The sequence below is a fragment of the Sinocyclocheilus rhinocerous genome, unplaced genomic scaffold, assembly GCF_001515625.1.
Source record: "Sinocyclocheilus rhinocerous isolate Xijiao unplaced genomic scaffold, SAMN03320098_v1.1 scaffold601, whole genome shotgun sequence".
Classification (NCBI taxonomy): Eukaryota; Metazoa; Chordata; class Actinopteri; order Cypriniformes; family Cyprinidae; genus Sinocyclocheilus; species Sinocyclocheilus rhinocerous.
The window spans coordinates 1,460,946-1,476,450 of NW_015656605.1; the positions used below are offsets into that span (position 1 = coordinate 1,460,946).

The following is a 15,505-nucleotide window of genomic DNA, read 5'->3' on the forward strand; positions in this document are numbered from 1 at the left end:
CACGCCTCCCTCTGTTGTTGCTACGGTGCGAAGACACACCTTCCGGGAGGGGGCGTTATGTCAGGATTATGGACTATTCTGTGTGTTTTTGCCCCTGTGACCCAGTTTCTTCCTCATGTTGATTGTGTTAATTTGATTCCAGGTGTGTCTCGTTCCTCCCCAATTATCCCGCCTTTAAAAGCCCTAGTCCTTTCAGTTCTTGTTGGTCGGGTCTACTTGTTGATACTCCTCGTTTCCTCGTTCCTTGCTCCCCGAGTGAATTGTGACAATAGCTAGGTTTTTTTTCTTTCTTTTTTTTAATAGAATGGAATAGAATAGAATAGAATAGGTAAGTGAACAAGAGCTTGGACAAGGAGTTTTGCAGCTTGCTCTGATAAGAAGGGTCTAATCTTCCTAATGTTGTATAAGGCAAATCTGCAGGACCGGGCCGTTGTAGCAATATGGTCTGGGAAGCTTAACTGATCATCGATCACAATTCCAAGGTTCCTGGCTGTCCTGGAAGGAGTTATGTTTGACGAACCTAGCTGTATAGAGAATTTGTGATGAAGTGCTGGGTTGGCTGAGACCACAAGCAGTTCTGTCTTAGCAAGGTTGAGTTGAAGGTGATGGTCCTTCATCCAGCTAGAAATGTCTCTCAGACAGGCTGCAATGCGACCAGCTACCGTCGGATCATTTGGTTGGAATGAGAAGTAGAGTTGAGTGTCATCAGCATAGCAGTGATAAGAAAAGCCATGCTTCTGAATGACAGATCCTAGTGACGACATGTAGATGAAGAAGAGAAGAGGTCCAAGCACTGAGCCTTGATGAACCCCAGTAGCAAGAAGTTGTGACTTAGAAACCTCACACCTCCAAGACACCCTGAAGGACCTACCTGAGAGGTAAGACTTCAACAATTGGAGTGCGGTTCCTGAGATGCCCATCTTCATGAGGGTGGACAGGAGGATCTGGTGGTTAACTGTGTCAAAAGCAGCAGACAGATCCAGCAATATGAGTACTGAGGATTTGGAAGCTGCTCTTGCCAGTCTCAGGGCTTTTTCTAAAAGTGCTGGATTTAGAGAGGGGTTTTTAAGCAGTGGGCTTACCCGAGCCTGCTTAAATGCTGTGGGAAATGTACCAGTGTGAAGAGAGGTGTTGATAATGTGAGTAAGCACAGGTACGATTGAAGAAGAAATTGCCTGAAGTATGTGAGTGGGGATAGGATCAAGTGGACAGGTAGTAGGATGATTGGAAAGGATAAGTTTGGAAACGTCCATCTCCGAGAGTGGAGAGAAGGAGGAGAGAGAGTGTGTATTTGTTGTTATGAAGTTATCATCAGTTTGTGGTGAATTGGTCATTGATGTTTCTTGTTTTATTTATGAAGAATATTGCAAAGTCATCAGCTGTAAGAGTTGATGAAGGAGGAGGGGGCGGAGGACAGAGAAGAGAAGAGAAGAGAAGAGAAGAGAAGAGAAGGTTTTGTAAAGTGTGCGAGAGTCAGAACAGTTGCTAATTTTGTTGTGGTAGTATGTCGTTTTAGCAGTGGAGACATTTGCAGAGACAGAAGAGAGGAGTGACTGATACACACTAAGGTCAGTTGAGTTTATTACATATATCTTTCATTTAAAATGACATTTTAATTTAATCACAATTAATCACAAGATCTATTTTTAAAGATCCTATAATTTTTACTTTATTCTGGTGCACTATCAACATTTTCTTAAAGCACTTTGTTTTACTGACCATTTATTGAAAAATAAAACTTTTAGACCCACTATATAGTTACATCTATAGTTTATAATTACACTGTTGACCCATCCTTAAACCTACTCATACCACCAAACCTGACCCTAACCTTACCCATATCCATCTCAATGGCAGCAAAACTGATGTGCAGTTTTTTTTTCTCCAGATTTCTTCTTTGTGGATTGTGTGTAATGTGAGGTTTGGTGTTTGGGTTTTGTTTCATGTTCATATTTTTCATGTCTTTTATTTTGTAGTTTAATTCCCTGTTTGTGTCATGCTTCCCTTGCCCTCATGTATTCATGCCATTGGTTCTCTTGCTCATTGTGTCATGTTTTGATTGGTAGTCTTAGTCATGTGTCCTGTCTCCCATTGGTTTGTTCTTGTCATGTGACCCTCCTTGTCTGTTATAAGTAGCCATGATGTTGTCATTGTTCTTGGTCGTGTATTGATGTTGTAACCCGCTGTTGGTGAGTCTAGTCTGTGTATGCCTCGTCAAGTCTGTTCTAGTCAAGTCCGTTCATGTCAAGTCAAGTCTCAGATTATGTTTGGATTTTGGATTTCACCGTGTTTGAATAAAACTGCACTTGGGTTCTTCACTACACTTGCCTTCAGTGGACTGAATCGTTACAGAATACACAACCGTAATAACAATGAACCCAGCAGTTTCACGCCTCCTCTGCCTGCGTCAGGGCGGCCGGGCTATAGAGGAGTATGTGGCCGATTTTTGTGAGGTATGTCACTTTGTGGATTTTAATGACGTGACCCTCAAAGACATTTTTCGTTTTGGTGTCGATGAACCCCGTGTATGCCTAGTCAAGTCTGTTCATGTCAAGTCAAGTCTCGGATTATGTTTGGATTTTGGATTTCACCGTGTTTGAATAAAACTGCACTTGGGTTCTTCACTACACTTGCCTTCAGTGGACTGAATCGTTACATTGTGCCACTGATAAAATGTTTTCCTTAAATACACTGAAAGACATTTTGGCCAAAGCATCTAGCTGTTAAGGTTTTTATTTTATTTTTATTCTTATGGCTCACAGCTGTATATTTGTTCTTTGACTTATAGCTCTGATATAATGACCAATTTATTTCAGTAAAACTGTACTTAGTAACTAAACTATACTATAGTTTCCAGTGTACCCAAGTCTCCTTGTACATAGTAAATCTCGGGATTACTTATAAACCATCGCAGACAGTACTGAAAATATCTATGCCCCTGTGAACACCTAGACTGGGAAAAGATACCTGGTGTTTAATTAAAGCAAGGTGATGGCTGAGACGCTCGATGTGAGTCACGAGCTTGGCACCTGCTAGCCCTTGTAAAACAGAGCTGATTGTTAGGCCTGTCATCATTGCTGTGATGAGCTGTTGAATTTGGGGAGGACTTTTGGAAACCATCCTCTAGTCCCAGTGCCTGAAGCAAAGGTGGATTCTGTGTTGCTTGCTACTGCCAACGCTGAACAAAAAGGCAAATTTTGCACAAATGTTGAGCGAATAGCAACTTCTTGTCACAAACAGTTAGTTTCCGTGTCGTGCAACTGTGGACATTTTTCTTTGTTACATGTGTGCGTGAGTTCAATCTCATAAACATCATGGTTAGATTGGAGGTGACGAGGAAAGATTTGGCTCACAAGACTTTTCCCATTGAATTTATTGGATTAATTCTGCAATGGCTAAACAGGCAGCTGCATTTTATTTAGTCACCTGATCTCAGAACCAGACATTGTTTTGATCTGTACAGAAACCAGAGCAGCACAACCCAAAGAAAGTATGTCAGGTTTTGCTTTCCACATGCTTTTCGATGTTGTCTCAGTGAGAGGAGCCAGTTTGTTTCAGACTTGAAAGGGAGCGAGGGCTGAACGCAGAGAGAATGAAGGGTGGGGGCCAGGCAGATGAGCTGGGAAGAGCCAGTGAGTCTTGTGAAGCACATGTGCTTTTCATTAGCGGGCTCAGACCTGTCCTCAAACTGTTTGCTTCTGGCCTCTGATTTTGAATAATGGCCAATCCTCATGTCGCAGAGTCTACGCTGACATCCTTCAACTCCCACAGGAGTCACGCATCACTTCCTGTGCTCATCCCCAGGACAATGTGCTCCGAAAATGTGCAAACAAGTCCTTAGATTTCATTCTCACTTCTGATGCTATGCTTGTCTGATTACGTTGAGCCGTGTCACAGGCGAACATTTTCAAGATGCTGAAGATCGCTTTTCGTTTCACCAGTCTTGCACAATGATTTAGCATTAAACAATAAGTATTTTCTTCTTAGTTCACTTCCTGAACAGAGAACCTTTCAGTGAAACACACAGCCACAAAACACAAAGATGCATCATTACTGGAAGAAGAGATGTGTGACACTGGAAATAAATAACAGAGGAAACACGGACATAAATAAATAATTTAAAAAGGGAAGAAGGCAACAGATCTTTATTGTCTCAGATTTGGACTTCCTTTCTCAATGCAATGTGGATGCAATAAATTTGGCAGGGGAAAGAGCAATAATGTAAACATGCAAGGAGGTTATTCCCCAAATACAGTTTCAAAGACTTGTTCTTAATGGTGCTTTTCCCATTTCTTTAAACTTGCACTGTTTAAGCATGGATACCACAGAACACCTGAATAAAATATGATTACTGCAGCACTACTTTGTTTTTTGGACATGTACCATGATACTACCATGTTTTGAACGGTTTTGAGCATACACCATAGTACTGTGATGTTTTTTTTGGTCAAAGAACCACTGTATTACCATCTGATACCATAACTGTACCATGGTCCTGCCACAGTATTGTTCTGTAAGAGACACACACACACACATACTGTACTAGTGCAGTGGTTCCCAACCTCGTTCCCGGAGGCCCCCAACACTGAGAATGTAGCATACCTCCTTCTTCTGATATTCCCCCACTCTAATGTGCTGATGACCTGAATCAGGTTGGAAACCATTGTACTAGAACAGGGATGCCTGACCCTGGAGATCTACCTTCCTGCCAAGTTCAGCTCCAACCCTAAGCAAACGCACCTGAACCAGCTAACTAAGATCTTCAGGAACATTTAATAATTACAGACAGGTTTGCTAGAGCAGGGTTGGCAGTGAACAGGAAGGTGGATCTTCATGAACAACATTGATTTTCCTAACTTTCTGGTTAACATAAAAGTACTCTGATATCCCTGAGGCCTGTCAGGAGCAAGAGTGGAGAGCTCTTGTGAGCTCTGTTTATTGGTCATATCATATCTCAGCCCTGACATGTCAGAAAAGTATTCAACGTGCACAAACTCCATGCATATGCGAGCCATCTGAGACATGTTTCACGCATTGCCAACTGATCAGACCACCACAGTTGGCTCTCACACTGACATTGTTCACATTGATTTGCACAATACCATTCTTTGAGATGTGATAAATAATAGAAATAAATTATCAAGTGGTCTGTGCCAGCTCAGACTGCACTGTGAACCCATCCAGAGGCGATGTGTTCAGGTTCTGCCTAGGGGATGATACGGATAGAACTTGTTTGTGGCATATTTCTGGAATCACATGAGAAACAAAACTTGACAGAAGCAGAAGGCATTTCACCCTGGTGCACTCTGTCACAAAACCTACGTAAACATTTCCAAAGCATGTATTTCTGTTTGTGAAAAATGATGTATTGAAGTAAAGCCATGATGTCAGTGTTGGGTTGTCACCAGTGATTTCGATTATACAGCTTGTAAGTGGGTAGATGAAGTAATATACGTCCACTGAACACCACAATAGGTTAAACCTACATAGTCAAAGTTTATGAGACGTTCAGGTACTCTTTGATGTAAACAAGGCAGAAAAAAACTTTCAGTAGCAGATATGAATTTTCCTCTATGACATAAGGGAAATCTCAATACAAATGAGTCAAGTTTTAGAAAAGCTCACAAGGACAATGAGAGTTGCTTGCTGGCATTGTTACAATGGATTGTTACGCAATCACACGTAAATTGGATCCATTCACATGGCAGTGCATCACTTTCTTTCCTGCACAAACACCTGCTCCCTTTGGGAGGAACAAACGTCCACAATGATACTGGACACAGTAGGGGACATACGGTAATATTTTACTCTTACATCCAATGAAGAGAAAAACAATAGCATATCGATAACTAGATTTGCATTTCCTGAGGAAATACCAGTGCTTGTAGAACAGCATCGAAGTCTTAGGTACGTCTTCCCATAATGAAATCCTGCATCAGAGCTGTTTTGCTGTTATCATGACATGTGTCTCATTTTCGCTTGACTGTGCTTGAAAATTAATTCACAATGCGACAGTGGCTATAGGTGGTTTGACAGATCAGTCACAACTCAGAAAGCAAACAACTGTAGGACTGCATATATAATATTGACATCATTGTATTGGTTAGATTTTGAATAGTGGCCATTCAAAGAGTTTAAGTCAAGCTGAGATTTTCAAAGCAGATAGCACACCTACCACTAAATTTATCTGCAAAACAAAACAAAGTTAGAATGGAGTCTGTAGTTTAAACCGTCAAGCTGAGTTGATTGCAGGAAATTCTGCAGATGGAGAAAAATATATATTGCAGGTTTATCAAATACAGCATTCCATGTTCCAAGGGAAACACCAACATAAAGGTCTGAAGAAAGCACTTCTGTTGTCACAACACAGGGGTGAGTGTTTTATATTTCAGTATGCTGCTCATACTTGACGTCCTTATTATGTCTCTTTTACATTGAATTCCAAAGGCTGGAAGTGTAAAGAATGGAATCTCAGATGAAATGCTTGTGTGTCAACACAACACCACATGCTACTAAGTGTGTATTAAAAACACTGTAGAAAATCTCCTGGTTGCAAAGTATAAATTGCATAGCTTTCTTTAGGTTACCTTGAATGGCCCATGAACCAGATCCAATCACAGCTTTTCCAAAGCATATCATATCTACAGAATGTGACATGGAGTTGAAGAATTCCTTCAGAAATTGAAACGGCTGAAGAGAGGTAGCACTATTTTGATTTATTTTAGCAGTATAGGAATGCACCCAGAATGCAAACTTTCATGTTTCTGGACAAGAAGATCTGGAGACCCTCTGCCAGTCAACAATGAACTTCTGTCTAAAGCTGAAACAGCTTTCACACAAATTTCATGTTGGCTACTTAACTGAGCATCAAGGCCTAGAGTGAATGAGCCAGTGTGCGGCTGTTGATGTCATCTTTGGACCATCTAACAGAAGAACTGTCTTTTTTTGCCATGTGAACAGGAAAAGACTATGCATGTTTTTATTTTTTCTTTCTTTAATTTGGTAACAGGCCATTTACTTGCTGTAGGGTTCACGAGGTATCTCAAACTCACAGGTCAGTGGAAATGACTGGGCCTGAGATCCTTTCAATAATCTCACAGGAATTCCATGCTATTTGAATTCCAGGATGCTGTAGTCGGTTCACTGCAGTTGCCGTCAGTTACATGGACAAGGGCCACGGAATTCTCTACTCTCTTAAATTAAATCTTCAGACTTGTCCAGCTGCTCCAGTAAGGACCGGCAGAGGGTTGGAGGGGGTTTGTGGGTGTGGATTAAGCTTTGCTTCTGCTCCTTACTCCTGAATCCCTCTATCTGCTGCTTTTAACAATCCAGCTCTCATCTGGACTCTGCTCAAATGTTTTTTATTCAAAAAGAAATCATTGATGAATGGTTCTTTCTCATATGGAATGTGTTTACACCAGTCATTCACATAACTGGCACCCAGCTCTACAAACGCATGCCTGAGCCCAAGACGGATTGGATACCCACATGCTTTGAAAATTGAAGGCTTGTTGCTGTCTTGATCATTTCATACTTGATAAATCTGTTATAATCTCCAAATGTTACCATGCTTAGTTGTTAGTCCCTAAGTCTTGCTTGAAAGAAGTCATTCAGACATCACAGGAGAGAGAGCTGCATTACCTTTTTCATCTTTTATGATGACAAAGAGATGGCATCTTACCACTATCTGATATAGACTGGTGAATAGTGCCTAACAACTTGTCTTTTATAACAGATGACTCTTCAACATTCTCAGAAACCAGTGGAAATGGGTTCACATTCATCATCCAAATGCATCCATACAAAGTTCTGCAATTCCTTTCATTTTGACTAGTATTGTTGCGCTGGTTGGTGAAAATCCAGTTGCAGACTAGCTGTAATGTATCCAGCTTCCCTGTTTTAGATTAGTATAATAGCTATAACTGTGGCATGTTAACATTTCGTGCAGGTTTTTACATGTATGCACAATTGATGGTCATTTGGCAAGTAACATAGCAAGCATAGATCAGTGTGGTGCACGATCAATTAGTGAATCAGGGTGGTACAGGGTGGTGCAGATGAAAAATGAACACATTTACATTTTCAATTAGAGCAGTTTACTTCGACAAGCAACAGCAGGAAACCTGATCCTAACATACTATTCATTATGTTTCTGACACTACTAATGAGCTGTCACTAGCAAAAAAAAAACAAAAAAAAAGTACCAGTGGTTTTTTTTTGTTTGTTCGTTGGTTTTTTCTCTCTCAGAAATTACCAGTACCATGGCAATACCATTTTTGGTAGGGCTACTCAAAAGCACTGGGCAATACTTCACAACGGCAGTGATAACTTCTCAATAACTGAACTTTAAGTTCTTCAAATTCACTCCCATCTAACATTTTCACCTATACTGAGTGTTTTGTCTTCGCCCCAGATATGGCTATGACAAGGCTTGTGAACACTGGTATTCTACCACCCCCTATACATCTTGAAAACAGATTTGAAGCATTAATGAATGCGGGTGAGGAATCCCCAAATGTGATTAAACATGGATCGGATCAGCCAGCAGCTAACATCGCTACTAACAGACGCTCAAGGTCGAGCAGACAGCGGCTTTCAGCTCAGAGCGCAGCCGAGCCCAGGACTCTGATAGTGGGCGACTCCATTATCAGAAACATCAGTAGCAGAAATTCAGCAACTTTCTGCTTTCCTCAAGCAACAGTTTCTGATTTGAACAAGGAACTTCGGAAAATTCTAATGAAGCACAAGACTGCAAAAAGCACTTTGAATTACCATTGTGTATGAAATGTGCTATACAAATAAACTTGCCTTGCCTTGCCTTGCCTTGCCTTCGACAGATCACATCATTTGACAAATGGCATCCAGCTTAAACTTTCAGTGGTGGTTTTCTCAACCATCCATTCAAACAAGTTTATGCTGCTTCTTCTGTCCTCCTCTTTAAGTTTTTGTGAGTGGGTAGAATTATATTTCGATAACTTTCATGCACTCAGGGCTTTTTGGAAAGAGGGAGGGTGAGATGACAGTAATATATTCCAGCTGCACTTGAACTGTCTTCACGTTCATCAGGAATAGCTGTGTTGCCTGAGCAGTACTCACAGTGCTTGAGGGATGTTTGCTGTCTGACACCGGGAAACCAGGGGATTACATCATTAACTAATGGCAGACACACCTGTCTGGGCATCTGATCCACATGTCTGAGAGTCGCTCTAACTGATATATTAGTAAAGATTAGATGCACTGAGAAACTAATGGATCAACAGGTCTGTAACAAAGTTCGTAGTCATGGGAAGAAGGAGACGGGAACCGGCGAACATTTAAATGATTTAATAAAATAAACAAACACAAAATGAAAGTAAAGCGGCAGCCCCTCGCGGACGACTGCCGCACACAAAACACAAAATAAAGTCCAGGCCTGGTTCTCCGGGGGAGCCAATCACGGCGGCCGCAGCGTACCTGGGGGCAAGGACAGACAGACGAGATGAGAGAAGAGGAGACGGAAGGATGAGGAGAGACAGAGATGAGAGAGGGGAGAGAGGGAAAAAAAAATCTTGTTCCGGTTCCCAGACACACTGCCGCTCGGCCCTCCACCAGCTGGGTAAACTCTTCAGCAATGCCAGACGGCGGCACTGGATAGCCCTCGGTGGACGGCCCAACACTCCTCTGCCGCCCGGTGGACGGCGACGGTTCCTCCGGGTTCGGGCAGCCGGCAGGAGTCCCCCGTTCCCTGCTCCTTCCCATCATGGCGGATGGCAGCAGGCAAACGGCGGCGACTCCTCCGCTCCCTCACGGACGGCAGCCGTCCCTCCACAGCCCAGGCAGCCGGAAGCGAGTTCGTCCGCCCCCCCGGCAACTCACCCCAGCCCACCGCCTCGAGCCTCCATGGCGGCAGACTGCTCCGCGGATTCACCACAGCGGCAAGGGATCTCTGGCAGCGTGTCCCTCCTTCCTTCTGGGTTTTGGCACCAATGTAATAAAGTTCGTAGTCATGGGAAGAAGGAGACGGGAACCGGCGAACATTTAAACGATTTAATAAAATAAACAAACACAAAATAAAAGTAAAGCGTCAGCTCCTCGCGGACGACTGCCGCACACAAAACACAAAATAAAGTCCAGGCCTGGTCCTCTCTCCTCCAACACTGTCGTCACTCCTCCTTTTATCCTCGAGACCGGTGAGTGGAGCAGGTGTCGTGCATTAGCATTTACTCCACCGGCCTCGCTCCGTTCCCACGGCTCTCGGCCCCACCCCTCTCGTCACAAGGTCCATCTAAAGATTTGAGTTCATGATGAACAAAAAAGAAATTAGCCACAATTAGTCCAAGAGCATTTCACATTTCTTGAGCCTCTGTGAGTTCAGATGTGCTAGCGGTGACCTTTGGTAAGTGTCACATAAGCCCAAAGTTTAGCATAGTCTGGCCCATTTTACAGCTTATTCTGGCCCAGAACTGTCCACTTAGGCATGTCCGGCTGACCAACAAATAAAGCAACCAGTCATTTTTGAAAAACATTCATGTGACGACATCTCATGAAATTACATTGCTTCTTGCACATTTTGTGGCACTCAGAGCAAAATGTCCAGTGAATGGCACTAAAAGAGTGTTCAAATTTCTCCAAAACAGATGAACATGAATGTGGAAACTTTTATTGTTTATTTTATTGTTGTTTTTTGTAGGTGTCACATTCACACCTACACTAAACCCTACCCTGAATCTAACCAGTAGTGTTAACAAAAGCAAATGTGGCAAAAATGCAATTGCTAAAGCAGCCACGCCCCTTTATCTTGCTTCTACAAGTCTTTGAGCTGTTTTATCGTGACTTGTGTTTCATAGGGCTCATACCCCAGCGCTCTGTATCGCAAGTGCAATGCTATACCAGGTGAGCTACTGAGCAAGCTTACTACATCATAAAAGCCATACATATGGAACTGGTTATGTGATACAAACATGAAATTAGTATTATTATTTTTTAGTTTAAAGTGTTTTGAGGTCATACTGTTGTAAGGTCCGCCCACTGGTCCAACGACGGTAGCCAGTGATCCGGTAGAAGGATTCTCGCGTGTTGCTGTCTTTGCAAAAATAAATGTTATTAATGGATAATCTGCCCCTTTATTCGTAATTTGTGTGAAAAGGAATAAAAGTTGTTGCTGTTTTACTGCCACTAGTGGGAAACTGCACTGAATTATATATACAGTATAGGTACGTTCTTGGAGTTCTGCAAGAAACAGGATTTTCTAATGAGCCTATGTTGGAAATAACTGATACCACAATATAGACCCTTTTTGTGCCGACGTCACAATTACGTCACAGCATTAGCTGGAGGCAAAACAAAGGAATAACTGGAGGTGGCCAATGCAAACCAGCATAGAGTCCGCTATATTAGGAGCTTAAAATGTCATCTCTGAGTGTCAGAATTGATGGAGTACAGGCTCCAATTTAAAGTTTTATCACATACCTGCTGCCATTGCCAGACAAAAAACCGATGACAGCTGTAATAAAACAAGCGGACTGGACAGAAGCGACCATCAAAAATGCAGCGCACACTTAATATCAGTTAAGGTTAAATAAACTCTTGTCTTTTATGTATTATGGTTTGGTTACGAGTCTAAAGATTTCTCATGCATGCCCACCTAATCAGAAATTGGGAAGTTAACTAATGACTAGCAGCTAAACATAAAGGAAACCATTTGTGTCGTCTCGCTTTCTACAATTGCCATAAGTGCAGTTGTAGAGAGAGGGAACTGTGAAGGCCCATGTTATGTGTCAGGTGTGTGTTCAAGTAGTTGCATTTGCTTACAATTGCCACTGTTAGTACATAGTTATAGGCATCTAAAGATTTAAGATTGTCCATCCATTGAATGAGTGTATACGAGTCGGCCAATCTGGTTCCTTCAGTTAAAGTTAACATTTTCAAATAACAATTGCGGTCCTGGACAGCTAGTGACATTACATATTCAGATAAAATCAAATTTTCTCCAGTCATTGTTAAAAAAACAAGCAAACAAAACTTGCTAGCTAGCGTTAGTAAAGTGGTCATGGGAATCTTTCTGCCTCCACCTAAGCTCCGCCCATAAAAAACTTCACAATGTTTACTAACTGAAAAGGGGTCTATTAGACTGTCTTGGAAAGCACTCATTCAAATACTTGCACAGCAGTGTCAGATCATGTCCAGCTCTGAGAAAAAAAATAATAATAATTTTGAGTTGGCCCGCCCAACTTAAAATTATCCCAGAGGCTCCCAGTCATAAATACAACTTGACAGACCGGTCACAAAATAACTTATCTGATGATATATTGCACTGGTATTAAGGAGGGATGAAGGTTGAACCTGATCAATTGCGCAACAGCCAACAGCATGAGAGTAAACAGCCAAGAAAAAATATGTAACGCATATGGAAGTACTCTACATGCTCTGAACAGCATGGTAGTGATGACATCATCATAAAATCCTGTCATTGCAATGTTGATTTCCAGAAAAAAAAGTGTTTGATGCTTTTCAAAGTGAAAAAAAAAGTTTAATGTCCACCAATCAGGCAGATACTGTTCAAATGGAAACATTTTATACATTTACCACCAGTTTCTCTGCCTAAGCATGCTTATCGAAACAAAAATCACTCCAAGAGCAATTTTAGGAGGTCACAAAACCCCAGAGCACAGCATTTAAAGATCGATCTAGAGGCCTCTCATGAACTGGCTAAAGTTAGCAGTCATTTCTTCACAATCAGGCAGGACGGCACAGAGGAAGCCACAGCTCAATAAGAAGAACATTTCTACCAACCTCAAATTTGCCTAAGACCATGTGGATGAGAAAGAATGTTTTGTGGACCGATGAGTAAATTGAACTTTGATTTTAAATGAGAACCGTCGGATTTGGTTACAACAAAACTCTGCATTCGCCCCATCCCAACTGTGAAGCACAGTTGGGGCAGCATAATGTTTTGGGGCTGATTTGCTGTCTTTGGACCAGGACAGCTTGCCATCATTAATGAAACTATGTATTCTGTGTTATATCAGAAAGTTTTCAGGAGAATGTCTTTAGCAAACTGTGCTCGGAAAGCAAGAGTGTGTAGCCTCCTTTTGCCATCAGCCACTGTGAGAAGTTTAATCTTTTTCTCCTGTGTCAGAAGTTCAAACATCCAGATTTAGAGGCCTTTTAAAGCAACTCTCAGATTTATAATGGCAACAAGGCAACAGAAAGACTCACAAGCAAAGCATTTTACTGCACATCCTTTCCATTCCTGTATTCCTCCCTCTACCATAAAATACGGATGCAAACGTTGTGACCTCATTTGTTTAGGGTTTCCGTGTTGAAGGAGGACACAATGTAGCAATAATTTTCAATCAAGCTAACTCCTCATTTGCTTAGCCAAAAAGATCCACTGTAGTCTCTGAGCCCTTACTTTCCATCTCCCTAAAAAATAATTTTCCCCTCTCTCTCTCTCTCTCTCTCTCTCTCTCTCTCTCTCTCTCTCTCTCTCTCTCTCTCTCTCTCTTTCTTCATTCTGTCCCATCCAGCCCTTCTCAGTCTCATTGCTAAATCACTCCATAGCGTTTACAGTCCAAGCCATTTTGGGATGGGGGCAGATCATCTTCATAATTCATAATGATTCATTTGTGACATCCTTCCCATTAGATATCACTCCTAACTTGTTATTCCACTATCCAAAGTTATGAATTCACATGATCTATAGAGAGGCATACTCATGGTCACAATAGTCACTATATATAGACACAAACATTCGCTACATTGCTAGATCTGTGCTAGCCTCCATGCTGCTTCCTATAATGTCATTGTCTTCTCTCTACTCTTCATTAGGATTAGTAGAAAAAGTTGACATACTTGCAAAGTCACATGTAGTCAGCAGAATGTCTGTTGGTGGACAACTGAAACCAAGTGTTAACAGATATTAAACAGATGGTCTACTAATACTCTAATAACTGCTACTTGACATGTAGTTGCAAAGTTTCTAATAGTTAGTAGAATGCTAAAGTGGGCTTTCAAAATAAAGTGTTACCAAAGAGTTGAAAAGCAACAAATGCTGCTGATTGAGTTGTACTGAACCCAGAATATCCCAATGAAAACGATACATAGTCCTCATTATCATCAAGTTAACCATGTTAATACAGATTTCCTGAATTTGTTGCTGTATGTCTCTTCTACTGTAGGTGGTTATGGGGCTTATGGTGCATATGGTGGTGCTGGAAGATTTTACCCAGTGGCTGGAGGTCTGAAACCGGCTAAATCAGGTGCTTACCATCCAATGAATAGTCAGCAGTGATTAAAGTGCAGTCAAGTAATTACATATAACCATTAGGCTTTCATTTAGGCACTGGGCTACCTGGAGGAGGTCTTCCTGGAGGAGGTCTACCTGGAGGAGGTCTTCCTGGAGGAGGTCTTCCTGGAGGTGCCATTCATTCAACAAGTCTATTGATGATTTGGATTTTCTTAGTGGCTAATTAACAAAAACTACACAGCTCTCTTCTAAGTCTGATTATCTTGCTTCAGGTGCTGGTGGAAAACCTGCTAAAGGTAATATACATCTTTTAGAGTCCATCGTTTCCAGTTTACAAACACATTGTAAATTAAACATATTTTGAAAAGAATTGAAATGGAAAAAGTAGGTGGGGAGCTGACCTCATTTTCAGAGGAAACATTCATACAGTGAAAACATACAGGTCCCTTTTTAACACCTTTTCCAAATAACTTACTCTGTTGGTGTTCACGCGGCTATGACTCTTTTCATGGTACTCCAGTTGGCTTGAAGTTGAATTAAGGAGCCTTAGATCATGAACCAAATCAACAAATGTGTCCCCTCTGGGACCCTGCTGGTGGTGTTCGTGTACCGAAAGCCAGCACATTACTTCAGCGTGTCCTTGGCAAAATCTAAAAGCAGCATGCAATGTCTGTTCTTCTGTGTTTGATATGGTTGGAAAAGGGTTAAATTTTTTAAATGTAAAGTCGGCAATGCCAAAGCTCCAAAAGTATCGAAAAATGTATTTTTTTTAAAAACTGTCGCATAGCATATGTGACGTTTCGAGCACGCAGGCTCTTCATCAGACAAATGAACAACACTGATATCCCAATCTTTATTGGCCTACCTCCAGGTGATCAAAGGTCACATGACCGTACAATATTATTGTGATGATAATAATAATTTCAATAAAACATTATCAATGTCCTTCGACACAGGTGAATATTGGATGTAACAGTTAACATGACAGTCAAATTTTTTATGTTTTTTTTAACGAGACTCTCTTGTTGTGACACATTTTTAAAACGACTCACTGCAGACTGAATCCATTCTTCTCGATATGATCGTTTTCTGAATCTCTGTGATAAAATTTGTGCTTGCTGTTGAAAATCTTCATCACCGCTGCAAATACGGCGAATACGACTAAATTGGTAACGAGCGCTTTAATGACACAGGATGATAGGACTGTCCGTGTAAAATAGTATTACGGTCAGTTGGTTTACGATACAAAGTCGTTTCAATGCCTGATGCAGTACGAAG

The 15,505-nt window shown here is 41.5% G+C and overlaps 1 protein-coding gene across 1 annotated transcript in view; it reads left to right on the forward strand.

The window, feature by feature from the left end:
- The window catches only part of LOC107720455 (elastin-like), a 76,786-nt gene that overhangs the window by 24,652 nt on the left and 36,629 nt on the right, over nt 1-15,505 (forward strand). The window contains exons 5-7 of the mRNA XM_016528162.1: nt 14,160-14,240; nt 14,321-14,398; nt 14,500-14,523. Coding sequence (XP_016383648.1) covers nt 14,160-14,240; nt 14,321-14,398; nt 14,500-14,523 — 183 coding nt within the window. The remainder of the gene's footprint in view (nt 1-14,159; nt 14,241-14,320; nt 14,399-14,499; nt 14,524-15,505) is intronic.